Source organism: Bos taurus, chromosome 25 (assembly GCF_002263795.3).
Source record: "Bos taurus isolate L1 Dominette 01449 registration number 42190680 breed Hereford chromosome 25, ARS-UCD2.0, whole genome shotgun sequence".
In the NCBI taxonomy this organism is placed as follows: Eukaryota; Metazoa; Chordata; class Mammalia; order Artiodactyla; family Bovidae; genus Bos; species Bos taurus.
The window spans coordinates 1,072,835-1,090,264 of record NC_037352.1 but is presented as its reverse complement, the minus strand read 5'-3'; the positions used below and the strand labels follow the sequence as shown (position 1 = coordinate 1,090,264).

The window sequence follows — 17,430 nt, the reverse complement described above, 5'->3', positions numbered from 1 at the left end:
CTGAAACTCTGCCAGCTTTGAAGCCAACCTGATCCCCCCACTGCAGGGTGAAGGGCCAAGTCCACATTGTTGGGCCCAGCTGACGGGCATGTCCCAGCCTGGGGAGGTGGTGCGGGGCAAGTATGCAATGGGTGGGTCACCCTGCTTATGCACAGCAGGTGAGTCTGCACGTCAGCCCGCAGTGGTCTGGGTCTGAGATGGACCACACGGTCCAGGTGACTTGAAGGGATCTAGCAGGGGGAGATTCTGAAAGGGTTTTGGCGTTTTCTCAGAAGTGCTGGGGCTGATGGGAGCTGTGTTTGAAGCTGCCGCCCACAGCAGCGCTGCAGTGTGAAGGCAGAGAGGGGCCCCTGCCGGGGTGGGTGAGGGTGAGAGAGGGTCCTGCTGGGAAGCGTGGACCAGTCACTGAGGGGGGTGCGTCTTTTCCAGGAGGCCGGGCTTGGGACATGAAGGGGCTGGCATCCCTGAAAGTCTCCTGGGACAGAAGAGGTCAGGGTTGGGGGCAGCCTGCAGAGATGGGGGCCCTAAGGGGGTGGGGGGGAGCAGCTGAGGGCCGCGCTGGGCTCCTGCTCAGCACGTGGGTGCCGGTGCAGCAGCCTGAGGGAGGCACCGCGCACACAGTTTGCTAAGGGGCCAGGGCTGCTGTGGGTCCTCCCTTGCCGGCAGGCAGTGATGCAGCCGCGCTGGAGGACAGCTGGTGTCTGCAGGTCAGCACCACAGAGGTAACTGGTGTCCGGGTGTGACAGCCACAGGAGGGGCTGCGGGGCTGCCAAGAAGGACGGGAAGGCCAGGAGGTGGCCCCAGGCAGAGGAGGGAAGAAGGACAGGTGGAGGGTGGCGGTGGGGGCATTTAGGAGCACCACTCAGGGGTGGGGGGCAAGGCTGGGGCAACAGTTTGAAGAGTGAGATGGAAACTGGGGATCGCAAGACGTGGGGGTCAGCCAACTCAGGTTGGATTTGGGTGAGGGCCTGAGGGGCCTGCCATCATGTCTTAGGAAGGGTGGGAGCCAGAGGTGGCCCCCTTTGCAGAGTTGACCGAGGCAGGAGGGGTCCTTAGAGGCCTGAAGCCCCAGGCCTGCAGGAGGTGCTGTTGGGCACAGAGAACAGCCTGGTGAGGATGGGTGGTCCCAGTTACTGATGGTTAAATTAAAGGCCTGCCTCAGCCCTGCACTGTCTGCTTCTGACCCTGGGAATGTGACCTTATTTAGAAACAAGTCTTTGCAGGAAATTCCCTGGTGGTCCAGTGGTTAGGACTCCTCGCTTTCACTGCCCAGGGCCCAGGATCAACCCCTGGTCGGGAACTAAGGTCCTGCAAGCCGTGAAGTGCAGCCTGCCCCCCACCAAAAAGTGAAAAATAAAAGTCTTTACTGGTGTAATTAAGGTAAAATGAGGTCATTAGGATGGGTCCTAATATGATATAACATGTACTTAGAAGAAGGAAACTTGGACACAAAATACAGGGGAGGGACGACCACAGGAGGACAAGGCGCTGGGGAGGCCAGAGCATCCACAGACTGAGGACCACTGAGGATTCCCCGCTGGGAAGGCAGGAGGGTGGGCCCCAGGAGCCTGGGCGGAAGCGCAGCTCTCTGCTGCTTGTCGGTCGCCATCCAGGAATTCTGCCACTTGGCACCGGGCAGCTGGGAGCGGAGGCGGGAGGCTGACCCAGAGCAGGCAGGCCTGACGAGGGTCCCATTGTCCACTCCGGGCTGGAGTCTGGGGCCTCTTGAAATGGGCCTCGGTGCGTCCACCAGGCATCAGGGGCACTGTGGGGCCCTGTGGCCAGCAGGGGGCATAGGACGGAGCCATGCCAGAGAGGCCCCAGCCTCCTGGAGGGGGTGCTCTGGAGTGGACCCCAGCAGGGTTGGGGACAGAAGGGATCTGGGGTGGCAGCGCTCCCATGTGCTGGGCCCTCAGCATCACCACGTCTCCCCAGACCTGGCTGTGGCTTGTGCTGGGTGGCTGCTCAGGCCCTGGGTCTGTCCCTGAAGCTCCTGCTCCCCTGGACCCTGGTCCCCAGGCCACACTTTCCCCAAGTTGCCCCCATGGGGCCACGGGAACTCGGGGGGTTGGCGGACCTGACCTTGGCCGTCCTGAGACAGCGTCCCACTCTGTGCCAGGGCCTGGAGGGCGTGTCAGGTGGGGACAGTGGGGGCTACGGCCCTTTCCCCTGTCCCTATGACAGGCCTGGGGGGGTGCACAGGGGTCCCCAGCAGAACAGGAGGGAAACAACCCTGCCCACTTGCAGGACCTGGTTTGGGCCCTGGGGTGGAGGTCAGTGCAGGTCCCCCCCCGCGTTGTCCGTGAGCCCCTTTCTCCCCATGGACGTCGCCCTCCTCAGATTTTCTTTACTAGGCAGGCATGTGATCCGGTCAGATTTTACCAAATGATCAGAAGCTCAGTCGGCGAGATGAGGGCTGGGTTGCCATGGCTATAGGAGGGGTGGACCCCGAGCCCAGGTGGGTCCCCCCGCCACAGGAGCCTGGATCCCCCCTCGGTGACACTAGATCTGTCCTGCAGGATCCACCTTAGACCTTCACCTTGGTGACATCAGCCTTGTGCCCCCGGATAAGGACCTGGAGGAACACGACGGCCGTGACCTGGGACCCACAGGTAGCGCCTAAGCCGATGCCTTCCAGGACCGCCCCCTGTGCCTCTGGGGTGGGAGGGGTCCTGTCTGCCTCCCTGCACCCCCCACCCCAAAGCCCCTACAGAGTCCGGGGCAGGCCTTTGTGGCCATTTCGAGGAGACGAGTAACCACCACATTGGTATGAAGACAAATAGGTTCACAGTTCACATCAGATACTGAATCGTTTTCTTCAATGTAAAAGTTCATCTTTTTTTTTTTTAATTTCTCTGATCTTAAAAAAAAACACTTCTGGGGCCTAAAACATTCTGGGACCACTGTGCCTGTGGACAGGTCACCCAGGCGGGCCTAGAGAGCATCTGAGGGGTGAGACGTGTGGCCTTCTCACCTGGGTGGGAGTCCCCCAGCTTGGGCAGTGCCGGGAGATTCCAGGGCAGAGGGTCTCCTGTTGTGTGTCTGGTCCCTGGGGCTGCAGCAACCGCCTCCCACTAACCTGACACCACTCCCCCAACTCCATGCAGGTCAGAGGTCGCTGGGGGGCTCTGCCCCTGTGGCCATCCCGGGCTGCCTGCCGCGTTCCCCATCCCTGCACTCCTCCTCATCCCTGTCCGCCTCCCCGCTCGGCTCCTTCTCCCAGTCCCTGCCGGGCCCACTCATCTCCTCGGCCATGACGCCCCCCCAGCAGCCGCCGCCCCTCAAGTCGGAGCCCAGAGCACTGGGCCCCTCAGTCTCGTCCTACAATTCCTTCGGTGAGTGGCCTCGTCAGATGGATTTGCAGAATCCATCTGCAAATGGAAACTTGTGATCTGTTTTAAAAGAATGTTTTTATTGTTATTTTTAAAGAAACCATGTTTTTAAATGCTTGTTTTACTCTCTGATGTCACATATGTCAATAGATGTCACTCAGGTAACCAGAAACCCTGTGGGGTCCTCCAGGTCCTAAGTGTGGACAGGGTTCTGGGACCAGGGTCTGAGCTCCGCGGCCCCCACGACACAGCTCTTGGGGCGAGTGATGGCGCAGGCGTCCTTGTCGGGGGGCAGGGCTGGGGTCCCCAGAGCTGGCTGGGGGGATGCCCAAGAGGCCCAAGCTCGAGCAGGCTGACGCCAGCTCCTCCACACTCAGGCTTGAACGGCGTCCCCGGCAGCATCTGGGACTTCGTCTCTGGCAGCTTCTCTCCCAGCCCATCCCCAATCCTGAACGCCGGGCCCGCGGCCTCCTCAGGCGTGAGTCCCAGCAGCGCCGAGCTGGCCCGGGTCCGGAGGCAGCTGGATGAGGCCAAGAGGAAGATCCGGCAGTGGGAGGAGTCCTGGCAGCAGGTGAAGCAGGTGAGCTGCGGGGGGCCACGGTGCGGGCGGGCGGGGCAGGGGGCGGGGCCCACGGGGCGGGGCGCGGGGCTGAGCAGGGCGTGGGGCGGGGAGCCGGCTCCGCAGGGTCACCTCGGCTCCTGGGTTTCAGGCCTGCGACGCATGGCAGCGGGAGGCCAAGGAGGCTAAGGAGCGGGCGCTTGCGGCCGACAGTGCCCGGCAGCTGGCGCTGCAGAAGAAGGAGGAGGTGGAGGCGCAATTCCGACGGCTGCAGGAGGAGCTGGAGGGCCGGGGCTTGGCCTCCGCGCTCCCCGGGCTGAGCGGCTGTGGCGACATCGGTGCCATCCCCCTGCCCAAGCTGCACTCGCTGCAGAGTCAGCTGCGCTTGGATTTGGAGGCGGTGGACGGGGTGAGTCCAGGCTCGTCCTCAAGGAACCAGCGGGCTGAGCACCGAGGTGGGGCGGGGGGCCCGGTACAGCTTCCGTCCACTCCCCCTTTGCCTCCTCTCAGCCACCGTGCCCCCCTGGACAGGGGCCATGTCACCCGCGTCTTTGGGTCACCCTCCAGGGTCCTTGGTCACCCCCCTGCTGTAGTGCTGAACCTGCTGCCCTTGGCTCAGCAGGAAGACCCTTCCACACCAGGCATTTTGTTAGAGCCTGGGGCGTCTGGGGGCTCCCCGCCCCTGCCTGTCACGCATGTCACTTCCCTGGCCCGGCCTGCACACACCTCATCTCCGAGGGGCCTGTACACGGGCTTTGGCTTTTCTCGCTGGAGGCTGTTCAGGAGCCGGGTCCATCCTGCCCAGGCCCCTCCACGGGCCGCCTGCCCAGCTCCCCTCCCCTCGCCCTGTGGTGGCACAGGCTCTGGGAGCCCAGCCCCACCCCGGAGGCTTGTGGTGGATCCTCCCGCCCTCTCCTGGCTCCTGGGTGGCCGCAGGAGGGCAGCCTAATGCCCCAGCCTAATGGTGCTTCACGCCTGGCCCGCAGGTGATCTTCCAGCTGCGGGCGAAACAGTGCGTGGTGTGCCGGGAGCGTGCCGGCGCCGTCCTGCGGCCCTGCCAGCACCGCGTGCTCTGCGAGCCCTGCGCGGCCAGCGCCCCCGAGTGCGCCTACTGCGCGGGCCAGCCCCTGCCCTGGTGACGGCTGCCTCGTCCGCTTCCTGGTGCCACCGACGTCGGGACCCCCGCCCCGCATGGCCCACCCATGGCCTCAGACTCTTCCTCGCTGACCCTGGTGCCCCACGGGGCGTGAAGGCAGGGTGACCCATTGGGGTCTGTGGTCCTGACGCCACTGTGACTGGATCCTGGGAGCTCGAGTCCCGAGAAGCACTTTGTAGATGGAAGAGTTTAGGCAGAGGTTCCAAGTTGCTCTGAGCTGCTTTGAGGTTCGTGTTTTTAATATGCGGTAATATGAAGCTTTACACGTGTACTGTGAACAGAGCACTTCCTCTTGGTCTCTCTCAGCCCGTAGCACGGTAACCATGCTAGTTCCTATCTGAGATTAGTACTTATGAAGTGAGCATTTATCTAGTAGTGAGAGATACCTAGGATTTTTACAGTTTTCAAATTAAGTGCAAACCAATAGTATTTATAGCAGAGTGATTATTGAGAGACATATACATGTAGATGAAATTTTATGACGGGAACTCACTTCCTGAAAGTGTGCACAGTAACTGCAGCGTCAGTGACAGCCCTGTGGCCACAGGCCCCGCTCAAGTGCCTATGCCTTGGAGAGCCGGGGATGGCGCGTTCCTCCTCTCTGGACCCGGCCAGCGTGCGAGGCAGCAGGGCAGCAGGGAGGGCCCTGGATGCTCCCCTCCCCCAAGCTCACAGTGGGCTTCCTGGCTGGAGCCTCGCCCACCCGCGTGGGAGACACTGTCGCCAGGTCTGTTGTCCAGGTGTTGTGGTCACGTGACCACAAGGTGGTGGAGGACCTGGCCACCGTGAGGGCGGTGCAGGGCCAGGGTGCAGCAGGGCTGCTGGGAACAGGTCAGATCTCAGTGCTGGCTTCGGTCTCTCCTGTCTGCGTTGGGTCACTTTTCCGAGGAATCCGGGAGGAAGTAAAAGCTGTCTGTAGTTGGCTGAGACCTTACTTGCAGACGTAGATAGGGCAAGGATCTCCCTGGAGTCTGCTGCAGGCATGGAGCGGGGACTGGGCCCTGGCCCAGAAGGGACTGGCTGTCCCTGCCCGCCTGCCCAGGGCTGTGCCAAAGACTTTATATAGCATTTTTTTAAAGTGCAAAGTGACTAGGTAAAAATTTTTATCAGTGACCAAATTAGAATGTATTTACTATAGTGAGAGGTTGAAAACCTTTTTTTAATGACACACTGATGGGAAAGCTGTCATTCAAAGGTGGGTCCATGGCTCCATGCAGCTTGCCCGCTGCTAACGGTAACTCTGACTCAGTTGTGGTGAACCTTTGTTTCTAATTATAGTGATGATGATTTATTAGCTCTTAGAAATTACGTATATTTTGTGCTACTGTAATCACTGTTTAAAGTTCTTTATTTTTATTAATATTTATGCACTTGTTTCCCACAGCAGGCCTTTGGCCTTCTAGGCAAACGGGACAATGTCTGTAATCGACATCTAGCCTAGACATTTTCAAATTATAAACAGGAACAATTAAGCTTTAGGTGTATTTATAAGCTACCCCGGTCAGTACTCTCTGTGGGGTTCCAGAAACTGGAGGCGCACCCCCCAGGTACTTGCTGGCTCTGACGACAGGTGTGGTGGCAAGACCAAAGAACCACCGGGGTGGGGCTCCTGGGCTGCCCCCCAGCGGCCGGGTGGCCCTGGCCTTCTGAAGGGCTGAGCGGGCCTCCCAGGCTGGGCCGGGCCGGGCTCAGGGTGTCACCGCCCCGCACTCGGGTGACAAAAGGGGGTGCTGGGCGTAGCAGCTGAAGCTACACGGTGCTCGGCGAGGCCGCGGCTCTTGCTGCCGAGTGTCAGCTCCTGCGTGCTCAGTGTTAGCGGTGACATTCCATCATCCCACCGTCTGTCGCTGTGGGCAGAAGACCTCGACTCCTTGTGGACGCTTCATACAAATTAACTTATGGAAGCCCCAATCTGTATGTTCGAGTGTTTAGATGAGAATGTTATTGGGATGGAGTTTTCTTAACCCAGAAGGTAGTATTTATAATGCATAATCATTTACTCGTAGTGAATTGTTTAAAGTTGTTAACACTTGTTTAAATTTTTTTACACTATAGCATTTATGCAATGGTTTACAGAATTCATGGAATTATTTTTATCAGTATGGAAATTAATTAAAACTCTGATCTTTATTTTGTCTGCATCTTTGAGGACAACCCCGAGGGCCTGCTGGCTCAGAAGGAGAGAAAGGTCCTTAGGCCGAAGCCCACAGTCCTGAGGGTCACAGGGTGTCCCCACGCAGTCCAGGGTCGCCTCGCAGGGGCTCTGCCATCCCGGCCGTGGGCACCTGGGGGCCCCAGTGCTCAGAGCTGGGGGTTTCTGCCGAAACACCAGACAGTGGGAGTCAGGACCCGACCGGCAAGCATAAAGCCCGGGTGGGCTTGGCCCCCTCACCCCCCACCGGGCACCACAGACCTGTGGGCTTCCCGTAGGGGACGCCGTGCTGGGTCAGCACGCCTTGCAGTCTCTTTATCTCCTGGGACAGGGCCTTATGTGCCTAGACCGGGAGTGGAGAAGAGTGGTCAGGCCCTTGGTGGGAGGCCGTCCTTGGCCAGGGGGCCGTGTCTGTACCTCCTGGCAGCTCTCCAGCGTCTCAAACCGCAGGCCCTTGGTGCCTCCTTCCTGCTGCGCCGCTTCATTTGGTTCTGATGTCTTCAGATAACCAGCATCTTCAAAAATTGCCCTGAGCGACTTCTCGTAGCCCTGCAGGTGGAGGATGAGGAGGGAGCGCCCATTGGGCTGCCCGGCCCCCATCTGGGGCCTGCCCACGGCTCACCTGGGCCGTGATCAGCTCGTCCACCAGGTCCTGCTCCAGCTGGTCCCACCGCTGCTGCAGGGCCGCAGGCAGGGTCGGATACACTGAGGGTCCAAGAGAAACTGGCTGAGCTGAGCCCCTCTGCCCCTCAACCCCCCGCCGCCCGCCCGGGCACCCACCTAACAAGGAGTGGGGGTGGCAGACGAGGGGCGTCTCGAAGGTCAGCGCGTAGACACAGGTGCTTGGCTCAGACACGTGGGCCAGCCGGTTGCTTTTGCCACAGGTGAGCTCCACCTGGGGGGACCTCAGTGAGCAAGTGGGGGAAGCAGGCGCCCCCCCGCCCCGCCCCCACCTCCACCGCCCACCTTGCTCTGCCGGCTTCGTGACTGGCATGCATCGCCATCCCGCATCCACATGCCCCTGAAGGTGTTGTTGGTGATCTCCCACTCATGCCAGATGCTGCGGAGGGGCAGAGAGTGAGGCGGGGTCGGGCACGGTGCCCCCGGGGCCTCGGCCGCACCCCGCTCACCCGAGGATCCCGCTGTAGGCGTTCCAGCGGAAGGTCTGCTCGTGCTGCGTCACGTTGTGGAACGGGCAGAGCTCGTACTTGTACCTGCGGGCACGGTGCCGTCAGCGGGGCCCCGGCCCCCAGCCACCCTGCCCTGCCCTCACTCACGTGGACTCCACCAGGCTGAAGCACTTGCCAGAGAGTCTGGAGAGGTGCGCGGGGCCTGCGGGGAGAGCGTAGCCTGCTGAGCGTGGTGTCCTGAGCAGGCGCAGAGCCCAAAGTCAGGGCCCTTTGGGAGGGCGAGTGCCGGAAACGTGACAGCCAGGTGGAGGGCGTGAGCGACCTCACATAGCGCCGGCTCACACCCTGTGAAAACACGGCCAAGCGTTCCAGAGAAGGCTTACCTGCAGCCAGGTGAGCCCCTTGCAGTGAAGCCCCCGCCCTAGCGGGGCCTTGAGGAGCAGCCTGGCTGAGGCCTGCCAGGAGCCCAGCCGCTGTTCTGCTCAACTCGGATCCCAGGCAGGAAAGGGGGGCTGCTCATGAAGGCTGCGGGTGAGGGGTGACGGTTGGACACACACAGCAGGCCGTCTGGGCCCAGGAGGAGTGCAGGGAGACCCCGGGGGCCTGCACGCGGACGCCCCCAGGCTCTGAACTCTGGGGCCCAGCCTGGTGAAGGGCCCCAGCACCGAGCCAGCCTGCAAGGGACCCGCAGCCTCTCCAAAGGAAAACGCAACAGGACCACCTGGGAGAAGCGCAGACGCTGGACTGACTGAAGACTTCAGTTAAACAAATGCCTAAAATATACTTAAGGGGCTGGAGGGAAACAGGAAGAACCAAAGCGAGTCGGGAAAATGACACGTGGGCAGAGAGGTGAGAACCATGTCGAGAGGAACTAGAAAACCCTGGAGCCGAAAAATACAACTGAACTAATAAACCCACAGAAGGAGTTCAACAGTTCTGAGCAGAGAGAAGAACCAGTGACGAGACAGTGGAGGTAAAGAGGAGGGGCAGAGACGGGATCTGAGGAAATAACTGCCCCAACCCAACAAAACACACGGATGGACAGATCCAAGCGGCTCACTGAACTCCATGTACAACACACTCAGAGACCCCCACCGAGACTGAAGAGAAACAGCAGACACCAAGGCAAAAGTGCCAGGAAGTGACTCGTTCCATGGAGGAACCAGTGATTACCCACCACTTATCTGCTGCACTTGGGGGGCCAGGAAGCAGTGGGGTGGGAGGCAAACTGTCAACCAAGGAGTCTATCTCCAGGAAACCCTCCTCCAAGAGTTAGGCAAAATCAAGACTCTCCCAGACAAAGGCTGAGCGATTTCATTACCACCAAGCCTGCCTTGGACGGAGCCCCTTATTGCCCCCAGGAAAGGCAAATACACGGGCAAACTCAAAGCAGTGCCATGGTCCTGAGCCGCAAATCTACAGGGTTCAAAAGACAAGAAGCATGGATGTAGCTACAGATTCATGCTTGAAGGGTCACTTTCTGAAGTCCAGCACAAAGTTGGGGAGGGACAGAGCTGTGCAGGAGAAGTCCTTCAAGTCACACCAACTTCAATCATGTACAAGTTAGACTTGAGTTACATGATCATATGTAATCCCCTGGCGACTGGAGAGGAAATGGCTACATAGAATGCACACAAAAGGAGGTAAGAGGGATGTCAGAACAGGTCGCTTAGGAAAAGGTCAACAAAAGGAATGGAGGGAACGAGCAACAAAAAACAACTATACAACAAATTTTGCTGTTTTGTCTTCTCCAAATCCTTCCTTATCAGTGATTAAACGTAGACAGATTAAACTCTACCATTCAGAAGGCACCGATTGGCTAAACGGGTAAAGAAATGTGACCCAACTGTGCATACTCTTATCTATAAGAGACACACTGAAGCTCGAGGGCACAAGCAGGCTGCAAGTGAGAAGATGGAAAAAGACGCAAGTAGAGCGAGCGGGGACGGCCACGCCGACACCTGACGAGACAGACTGCCAGTCAGCACTGTTCAGGGAGGTAAGGGGGGTGTTACACATGAGAGGGTCCCCTCACCAAGGTCGTGACAGTTACAAGCACACGGCACCAAACATCAGAGCGTTGGCAATGACGCCAAAGGCAACGGTACCAAAAGGAAAACTAGAAATGTGGGGCGCTCCCATAGCAACAGCAAAGCCCCAAACAACCCAATTAAAGGATGGACCACGGGGACTTCCTTGGTCCAAGTGGCTTAGAAAAGTGGCTAAGACTCTGATGCAGAGGGCCCGGGTTCTATCCCTGGTCAGGGAGCTAGATCCCACATGCCCCAACTAAGACCCAGCACAGCCAAATATATCAGAAAAAAAAATTTTTTTAAGATGGACCAAGGATTACTAGACATTTTCCTGAAGTGAAAAATAAATACAAATCAAATCCACAATGAGATATCACTTCATCTACATTAGTATGGCCATTATTAAGCAAACAGAGAACAAATGCTGGTTAGGATACAGAGAAACCAGAACCTCTGCACACTGCTACTGCTGGTGGGAATGTAAAATGCACAAGCCGCTGCTGAAAAGTCTGGTGGTTCCTCATAAAGCTTAAACATATGGGGTTGGCCAAAAAGGTTCATCTCAGATTTTTCTCGAAAGATTTTTCAGAAAAACCCAAACGAACCTTTGGCCAACCCAACAGAATCACTTGATACAGCAAACTGACTCCTGGGTACGTGAGCTGAAAGCAGGGACTCAAACGTGGACCATGTTCACAGCAGCCTTATTCACAGTAACCGAAAGGTAAAAACGCAAGTGTGCACGGCAGATGAATAGACAGAATGCAGTGCGCATGGGCAACGGAATACTATTCAGCCTTAAAAAGGGCAGGCAGTCTTGCCACAGGCCACGAAGTGAACTTTTGAGATACTGTGCTAAGTGAAATCGCAGAAGAACCAGTATTGCATGACTCCACTTACATGAGGTCCTTAGTTCATTCGAGCTGCTACAACAAAATATCACAGACAGGATTCTTCTCCTACACAGACAGGATTGTAAAGCAGCTATATTGCAACCATGTTCCAGGGTGTTAAGGAAAACAAGGTGCATAAATGGAATCTCAGCAGAGAAATAAAAATTAGAAAGAGCTGTGAAACTCTAAAAATAATCTTTTAAAAAGTCAGAAATAATTAGCCCAGAGATCCCGAAAATACACGTATTCATCATGCTCAAGGGAAGCTTATTCCGAGAACACAGTGTTGGCTCAATGTTCAAAAGCCAAAGATCCCCACCCTATCAGTTCAGTCCCTCAGTCGTGTCCGACTCTTTTTCGACCCATGGACTACAGCACACCAGGCCTCCCTGTCCAACACCAACTCCCGGAGCTTGCTCAAACTCATGCCCATCGAGTTGGTGATGCCATCCAACCACCTCATCCTCTGTCGTCCCCTTCTCCTCCTGCCCTCCATCTTTCCCAGCATCAGGGTCTTTTCCAATGAGTCAGTTCTTTGCATCAGGTGGCCAAAGTATTGGAGTTTCAGCTTGAACATCAGTCCTTCCAATGAATATTCACGACTGACTTCCTTTAGGATGTAATGGTTCCATCTCCTTGCAGTGCAAGGGACTCTCAACAGTCTTCTCCAACACCACAGTTCAAAAGCATCAATTCTTTGGCACTCAGCTTTCTTTATAGTCCAACTCTCACATCCATACCTGACTATGGGAAAAACCATAGCTTTGACTTTGCTGGCAAAGTAATGTCTCTGCTTTTTAATAATGCTGTCTAGGTTGGCCGTAGCTTTTCTTCCAAGGAGCAAGCATCTTTTAATTTCATGGCTACAGTCACCATCTGCAGTGATTTTGGAGCCCCTCAAAACATAAAGTCTCTCACTGTTTCCACTGTTTCCCATCTATTTGCCATGAAGTGATGGGACCAGATGCCATGATCTTAGTTTTCTGAATTTTGAGTTTTAAGCCCACTTCATCACTCTCCTCTTTCATTTTCATCAAGAGGCTCTTTAATTCTTCTTTGCTTTCTGCCATAAGGGTGGTATCATCTGCATATCTGAGGTTATTGATATTTCTCCTGGCAATCTTGATTCCAGCTTGTGCGTCATCCAGCCCAGCATTTCTCACGATGTACTCTGCATAGAAGTTAAATAAGCAGGGTGACAATATACAGCCTTGACGTATTCCTTTCCCGATCTGGAACCAGTCTGTTGTTCCATGTCCAATTCTAACTGTTGCTTCTTGACCTGCATACATATTTCTCAGGAGGCAGATCAGGTGGTCTGGTATTCCCATCTCTTGAAGAATTTTCCACAGTTTGTTGTGATCCACATAGTCAAAGGCTTTGGCATAGTCAATAAAGCAGAAGTAGATGTTTTTCTGGAACTCTCTTGCCTTCTTGATGATCCAACAGATATTGGCAATTTGATCTCTGGTTCCTCTGCCTTTTCTAAAACCAGCTTGAACATCTGGAAATTCACCATCCACGTACTGTTGAAGCCTGGCTTGGAGATTTTGGGGTATTACTTTACTAGCATGTGAGATGAGTGCAATTGTGTGGTAGTTTGAGCATTCTTTGGCATTGCCTTTCTTTGGGATTGGAATGAAAACTGACCTTTTCCAGTCCTGTGGCCACTGCTGAGTTTTCCAAATGTGCTGGCATATTGAGTGCAGCACTTTCACAGCATCATCTTTCAGGATTTGGAATAGCTCAACTGGAATTCTATCACCTCCACTAGCTTTGTTCGTAGTGATGCTTTCTAAGGCCCACTTGACTTCACATTCCAGGATGTCTGGCTCTAGGTCAGTGATCACACCATCATGGTTATCTGGGTCATGAAGATCTTTTTTGTACAGTTCTTCTGTGTATTCTTGCCACCTCATTCTTAATATCTTCTGCTTCTGTTAGGTCCATACCATTTCTGTCCTTTACTGTGTCCATCTTTGGATAAAATGTTCCCTTGGTCTGATTTTCTTGAAAAGATTTCTAGTCTTTCTCATTCTATTGTTTTTCTCTATTTTTTTTTTTTTGCATTGATCACTGAGAAAAGCTTTCTTATCTCTCCCTGCTATTCTTTGGAACTCTGCATTCAAATAGGTATATTTTTCCTTTTTTCTTTTGTCTTTTAGCTTCTCCTCTTTTCTCAGCTATTTGTAAGGCCTCCTCAGACAACCATTTTGCCTTTTTGCAATTCTTTTTCTTGGGGATGGTCTTGATCACTGTCTCCTGTCCAATGTCACGAACCTCCGTCCATAGTTCTTCAGGCACTCACTCTATCATCTATTTCTCACTTCCACTGTATAATCCTAAGGCATTTGATTTAGGTCATACCTGAATGGTCTACTGGTTTTCTCTACTTTCTTCAATTTAAGTCTAAATTTTGCAATAAGGAGTTCATGATCTGAGCCATAGTCAGCTCCTGGTCATCTTTTTGCTGACTATATAGAGCTTCTCGCCTACCCTAGAAACAGCTTGCAAAAGAAAACTCAGGACCACCTTGATAGGTTTAGAAAAAACCTTTGACAAAACCCAACAGCTATTCATGGTAAAAACTCAGCAACCAGGAACAGCCTGGAAGGTCCTCTCCCTGAGAAAGGGCTATACATGGGAGCTTCAGGTGAGAGACAGAGGCCAGGTGGGGGACACCTCTCCCCACTGCTCTTGAGAAACCCAGAGGACCGGCCAGCACGCAGGCACACAGCTGGACTCCAGCTACTACACGAACAAACGTTAACCACGGGAATCCAATGGACACAGTCCAGAATGTGGGAAACACTCGACCCAGTTTCCTTAGTAGATAAATCGCAAGGAGCCGGAGGGAGGGATCTATAGAGTCAAGGAAGCTGGAGCACACGTGGGCGTGTGTCAAGTGCACGACACACGGCCCTTCCCTACTGACTCAAACCACCGGCCTGTTAGAGAGCATAAGACTATTGGAGACATCTCACCAACGAGGGCATTTTACCGACTGATACTGTTGCTGTGTCCTTCAATACATGCACACCAAAATATTACAAATAAATTAAGTTGAGAGAAATTAGTTTCAAAGTAACCAGAGTGGCAAAGAGAAAGCTAGGTGAGGGTGCCTGGTGCTTCACACACCCTTCTTCCACTTTCACACATGCTTGAAATTGTCTAGAACTATTTTTTTTCTAAGTCAAGGAAAAATCAAAAGTAAAAATGTGTAGAGTAAGCACTAAAACTGAGCACAAGCAGAAACACAGCAACCCAACTGCAAATCAAACTGATGACAAAAAAAAGAATGACCTCGTGAAGGGTGGACCACAGTGCCCTGCTGCCCAACTCTGGCTGGACACACTCCAAAATAAATTGCAAGTCTCAAACCTTGCTCACTTGTCTCATAGTCAGTGAGACGGCTGGCCCAGCGCGGAATTAACCAGACGCATACATTCCCCTTGACTGATTCCCGGAGCGAGGGTCGGGGTGAGTGTGGGACCCGGGATAGCTGTACAAGGCATTCTGTGTGGGTGTGTGTGCTAGTCACTCAGTTGTGTTCAACTCTTTGTAACCCCACAGACTGTAGTCTGCAAGGCTCCTCTCTCCATGGAATTCTCCAGGCAAGAATACTAGAGTGGGTTGCTATTCCTTTCTCTCGGCATCTTCCCGACCCAGGGATCAAACCCTGGTCTCAAACGAGAAGAAGGTAAAGCAAGCACAGCAGAACATCAGCTCTTGCACTGAGTCGGAGTGTATGCTGCTGTTCACAGCCCCATTCCTCAGTTTTTCTATTCAATATTTTCACAGTAAAAAGCTAAAGTCTGTCTAGAGTGAAAGCTCACAGCTGCACCCTCCGTCTCTGATCTCGGCGCCCCACCCCCACCCCATGGCCAATCCTTCCGGGCCTGGCATCCATGCTCAAGGCCTGTATGTGGCCACTCCTTTTGCTGGACTCTTCTCCCCCCAGATAGTCACAGCCCTAACTCCCACTGCCCTTCAGTTTCTGACCGAAATTTCACTTCTCAGTCTTTTCCTGAACTAGCCCCCCATTTAAAATGGCAATCCCCAGAACAACCCCGCACGCACACTCTTCTCTGCCTTCCGTACCTACAGAGCACTTTTCACCAGTCTACATTTTACCGACTTTTTTTTGTCAGCCTACTCCCCTGCCAATTAAGACTGTCAACTCCATGAGGACACTGTATGTTTTCTTCATTTCTGCATCCACAGCATAGACCCTAACACATGGTAGCATTCAACTGAAAAAAAAAAAAAATGGAGGGACTTCCTTAGTGGTTCAGTGGCTAAGACTCTGTACTCCCAACACAGAGGACCTGGGTTCAATTCCTGGTCAGAGAACTCGACCCACATACCCCAGTGAAGATCAAAGATCCCAAGTGCCTCAACTAAGACCTGCTGCAGCCAAATAAGTATTTGTTTTAAAAAGAGATCTTGGACTTTTTTTCTTTTTAATTGGTGGGCTTCCCAGATGGCTCATTGGTAAAGAATCTGCCTGCAATTCAGGAGACATGGGTTCAGTCCCTGGGTCGGGAAGATCCCTTGGAGGAGGGCATGGCAGCCCACTCCAGTATTCTTGCCTGTAGAATCCCATGGACAGAGGAGGCTGGTGGGCTGCAGTCCACGTTGTCGCAAAGAGTCGGACATGAATGAGCGCTGTGCAGCTTGCAGGTCTTAGTTCCTGCGTCAGGGATTGAATTCAATGCCCTTTGCAGTGGAAGCACCAAGTCCTAACCACCAGAGAAAAAATTCCCTTGGATTTTTGGTTTGTTTATATTTAACACCCATTTAACAACATAGCAATTCCATTCCTGAGATGCTGCTGCAGGAAACCACTCCAATAGATGTAGAAACAGGGACCCCTAGAAGGGATATTCTTCTCAACAATGCTTTTAGCGACCGAAACCAATAAACAACACCTTGCTGGACAATGAAAGAACACAGAGCATCCTACGGAATGCTAGGCACCAAGTGAGAAGAGCGAAGACCCACAGTGAGCAACAACAGCAAATTAGCAAACCTGCATAGTGGAAGTTGCCCAGTGGTGTCCGACTTCTTGTGATCCCATGGACTAAACAGTCCATGGAATTCTCCAGGCCAGAATACTGGAGTGGGTAGCAGTTTCCCTCTCCAGGTAATCTTCCCAACCCAGGGATCGAACCCAGGTCTCCCTCATTGCAGACAGATTCTTGACCAGCTGAGCCACCAGGGAAGCCCAAGAACACTATAGAGTGGTTAGCCTATCCCTTCTCCAGCGGATCTTCCCGACCCGGGAATCGAACCGGGGTCTCCTGCATTGCAGGCGGATTCTTTACCAGCTGAGCTACCAAAGAATCCCGTTTTGAGCAGTAAAATGGTACTACTCAAAACAAGAAAGCAAAGGTCACACACAAAAAACCTACTACACGTTTTTTACGTGTAAGCTTATGCATGTAAACGCATTAAAAAGCGTTTAAGAAAACAGACACCAAACCTGATAACAGAGATCACCTCTAGGAAAACAAACTAAGGACTAAGTCCCTAACCAGTGAACCCGGCACAGGCACGCTCTGGAAGGTTAGCGTGCACTTAGAAGGCTGACAAAGGACAGCATGAGCCTCCAGGTCCTAACTTCCAAGGCCCCTCTCCCTCCCTGGCGCCGGCTCCCGAGAGCTGACGCGGCCCACCGGTGCTGAAGCTGGGCCGGTTCCCTGCTTGCCCCGGGTCCCCGGCACGTCAGCGGTCAGGGCCCCGCACTCACCAGACACGGGTGAAGGGTCCCTCTTGGGCTGGAGGCGACTGGTCTGGGGCAGGAACGGGTTGTTGAGCCTGCGAGACGCGGCAGGGTCAGGGAGAAGCAGGCCCGGGCCGCGGCGCCGCACCCCCACTCCCCGCGCAGCCACTCACCCGAAAGTGTTGGGCTCCTCCACCACCTTCATCTTGGCGGCGCCTCCGGGCGCGGGCCCTGCGGGGAACGAGCAGTGAGGAGGCGGGCAGGCGGGCAGGCAGCGCGGGCGGGGCCGCGGAGACCAGAGAGGGTGCTCCGGGACGGAGGCGCCGGGACGGTCACTCACCGCGGGCCGCGAACCCGAGCACCACCGCCAAGCCCGCCAGCCTCGCCGCCATCGCGCCGCCGCCGCCGCGCGGTCACGTGGGAGCCGGAATCGGAAGTGGCGCCCCGCCG

At 54.7% G+C, this 17,430-nt stretch overlaps 2 protein-coding genes across 9 annotated transcripts in view; one reads left to right on the top strand and one right to left on the bottom strand.

Annotated features, from left to right (window-relative positions):
* Nucleotides 1–7,177, top strand: part of UNKL (unk like zinc finger) — a 32,662-nt gene extending 25,485 nt beyond the window's left edge. For all 6 annotated transcript variants that reach the window (XM_010819174.4, XM_005224601.5, XM_005224598.5 and 3 more), the window contains 5 exons: nucleotides 2,520–2,612; nucleotides 3,108–3,335; nucleotides 3,710–3,912; nucleotides 4,043–4,300; nucleotides 4,878–7,177. In XM_010819174.4, the coding sequence (XP_010817476.1) occupies nucleotides 2,520–2,612; nucleotides 3,108–3,335; nucleotides 3,710–3,912; nucleotides 4,043–4,300; nucleotides 4,878–5,030 (935 nt within the window). In that variant the 3' untranslated portion in view covers nucleotides 5,031–7,177. The remainder of the gene's footprint in view (nucleotides 1–2,519; nucleotides 2,613–3,107; nucleotides 3,336–3,709; nucleotides 3,913–4,042; nucleotides 4,301–4,877) is intronic.
* GNPTG (N-acetylglucosamine-1-phosphate transferase subunit gamma) lies at nucleotides 6,378–17,412 on the bottom strand. Of its 3 annotated transcripts, XM_005224411.5 has the most exons (11): nucleotides 17,321–17,412; nucleotides 17,154–17,211; nucleotides 17,008–17,075; nucleotides 8,477–8,531; nucleotides 8,330–8,413; nucleotides 8,166–8,259; nucleotides 7,980–8,094; nucleotides 7,822–7,904; nucleotides 7,617–7,748; nucleotides 7,461–7,542; nucleotides 6,378–7,364 (listed from the first exon to the last, which is right to left on the bottom strand). In XM_005224411.5, the coding sequence occupies exons 1-11, from the start codon at nucleotides 17,370–17,372 to the stop codon at nucleotides 7,267–7,269; spliced, it is 921 nt and encodes a 306-aa protein (XP_005224468.1). In that variant the 5' UTR covers nucleotides 17,373–17,412; the 3' UTR covers nucleotides 6,378–7,266. The 3 variants fall into 3 exon arrangements, with proteins under 3 accessions (XP_005224468.1, XP_010817378.1, NP_001017428.1); XM_010819076.4 differs by lacking the exon at nucleotides 8,330–8,413; NM_001017428.1 differs by lacking the exon at nucleotides 17,321–17,412 and having other exon boundaries at nucleotides 7,152–7,364; nucleotides 17,154–17,208.
* Between the last annotated feature and the right edge of the window lie 18 nt (nucleotides 17,413–17,430).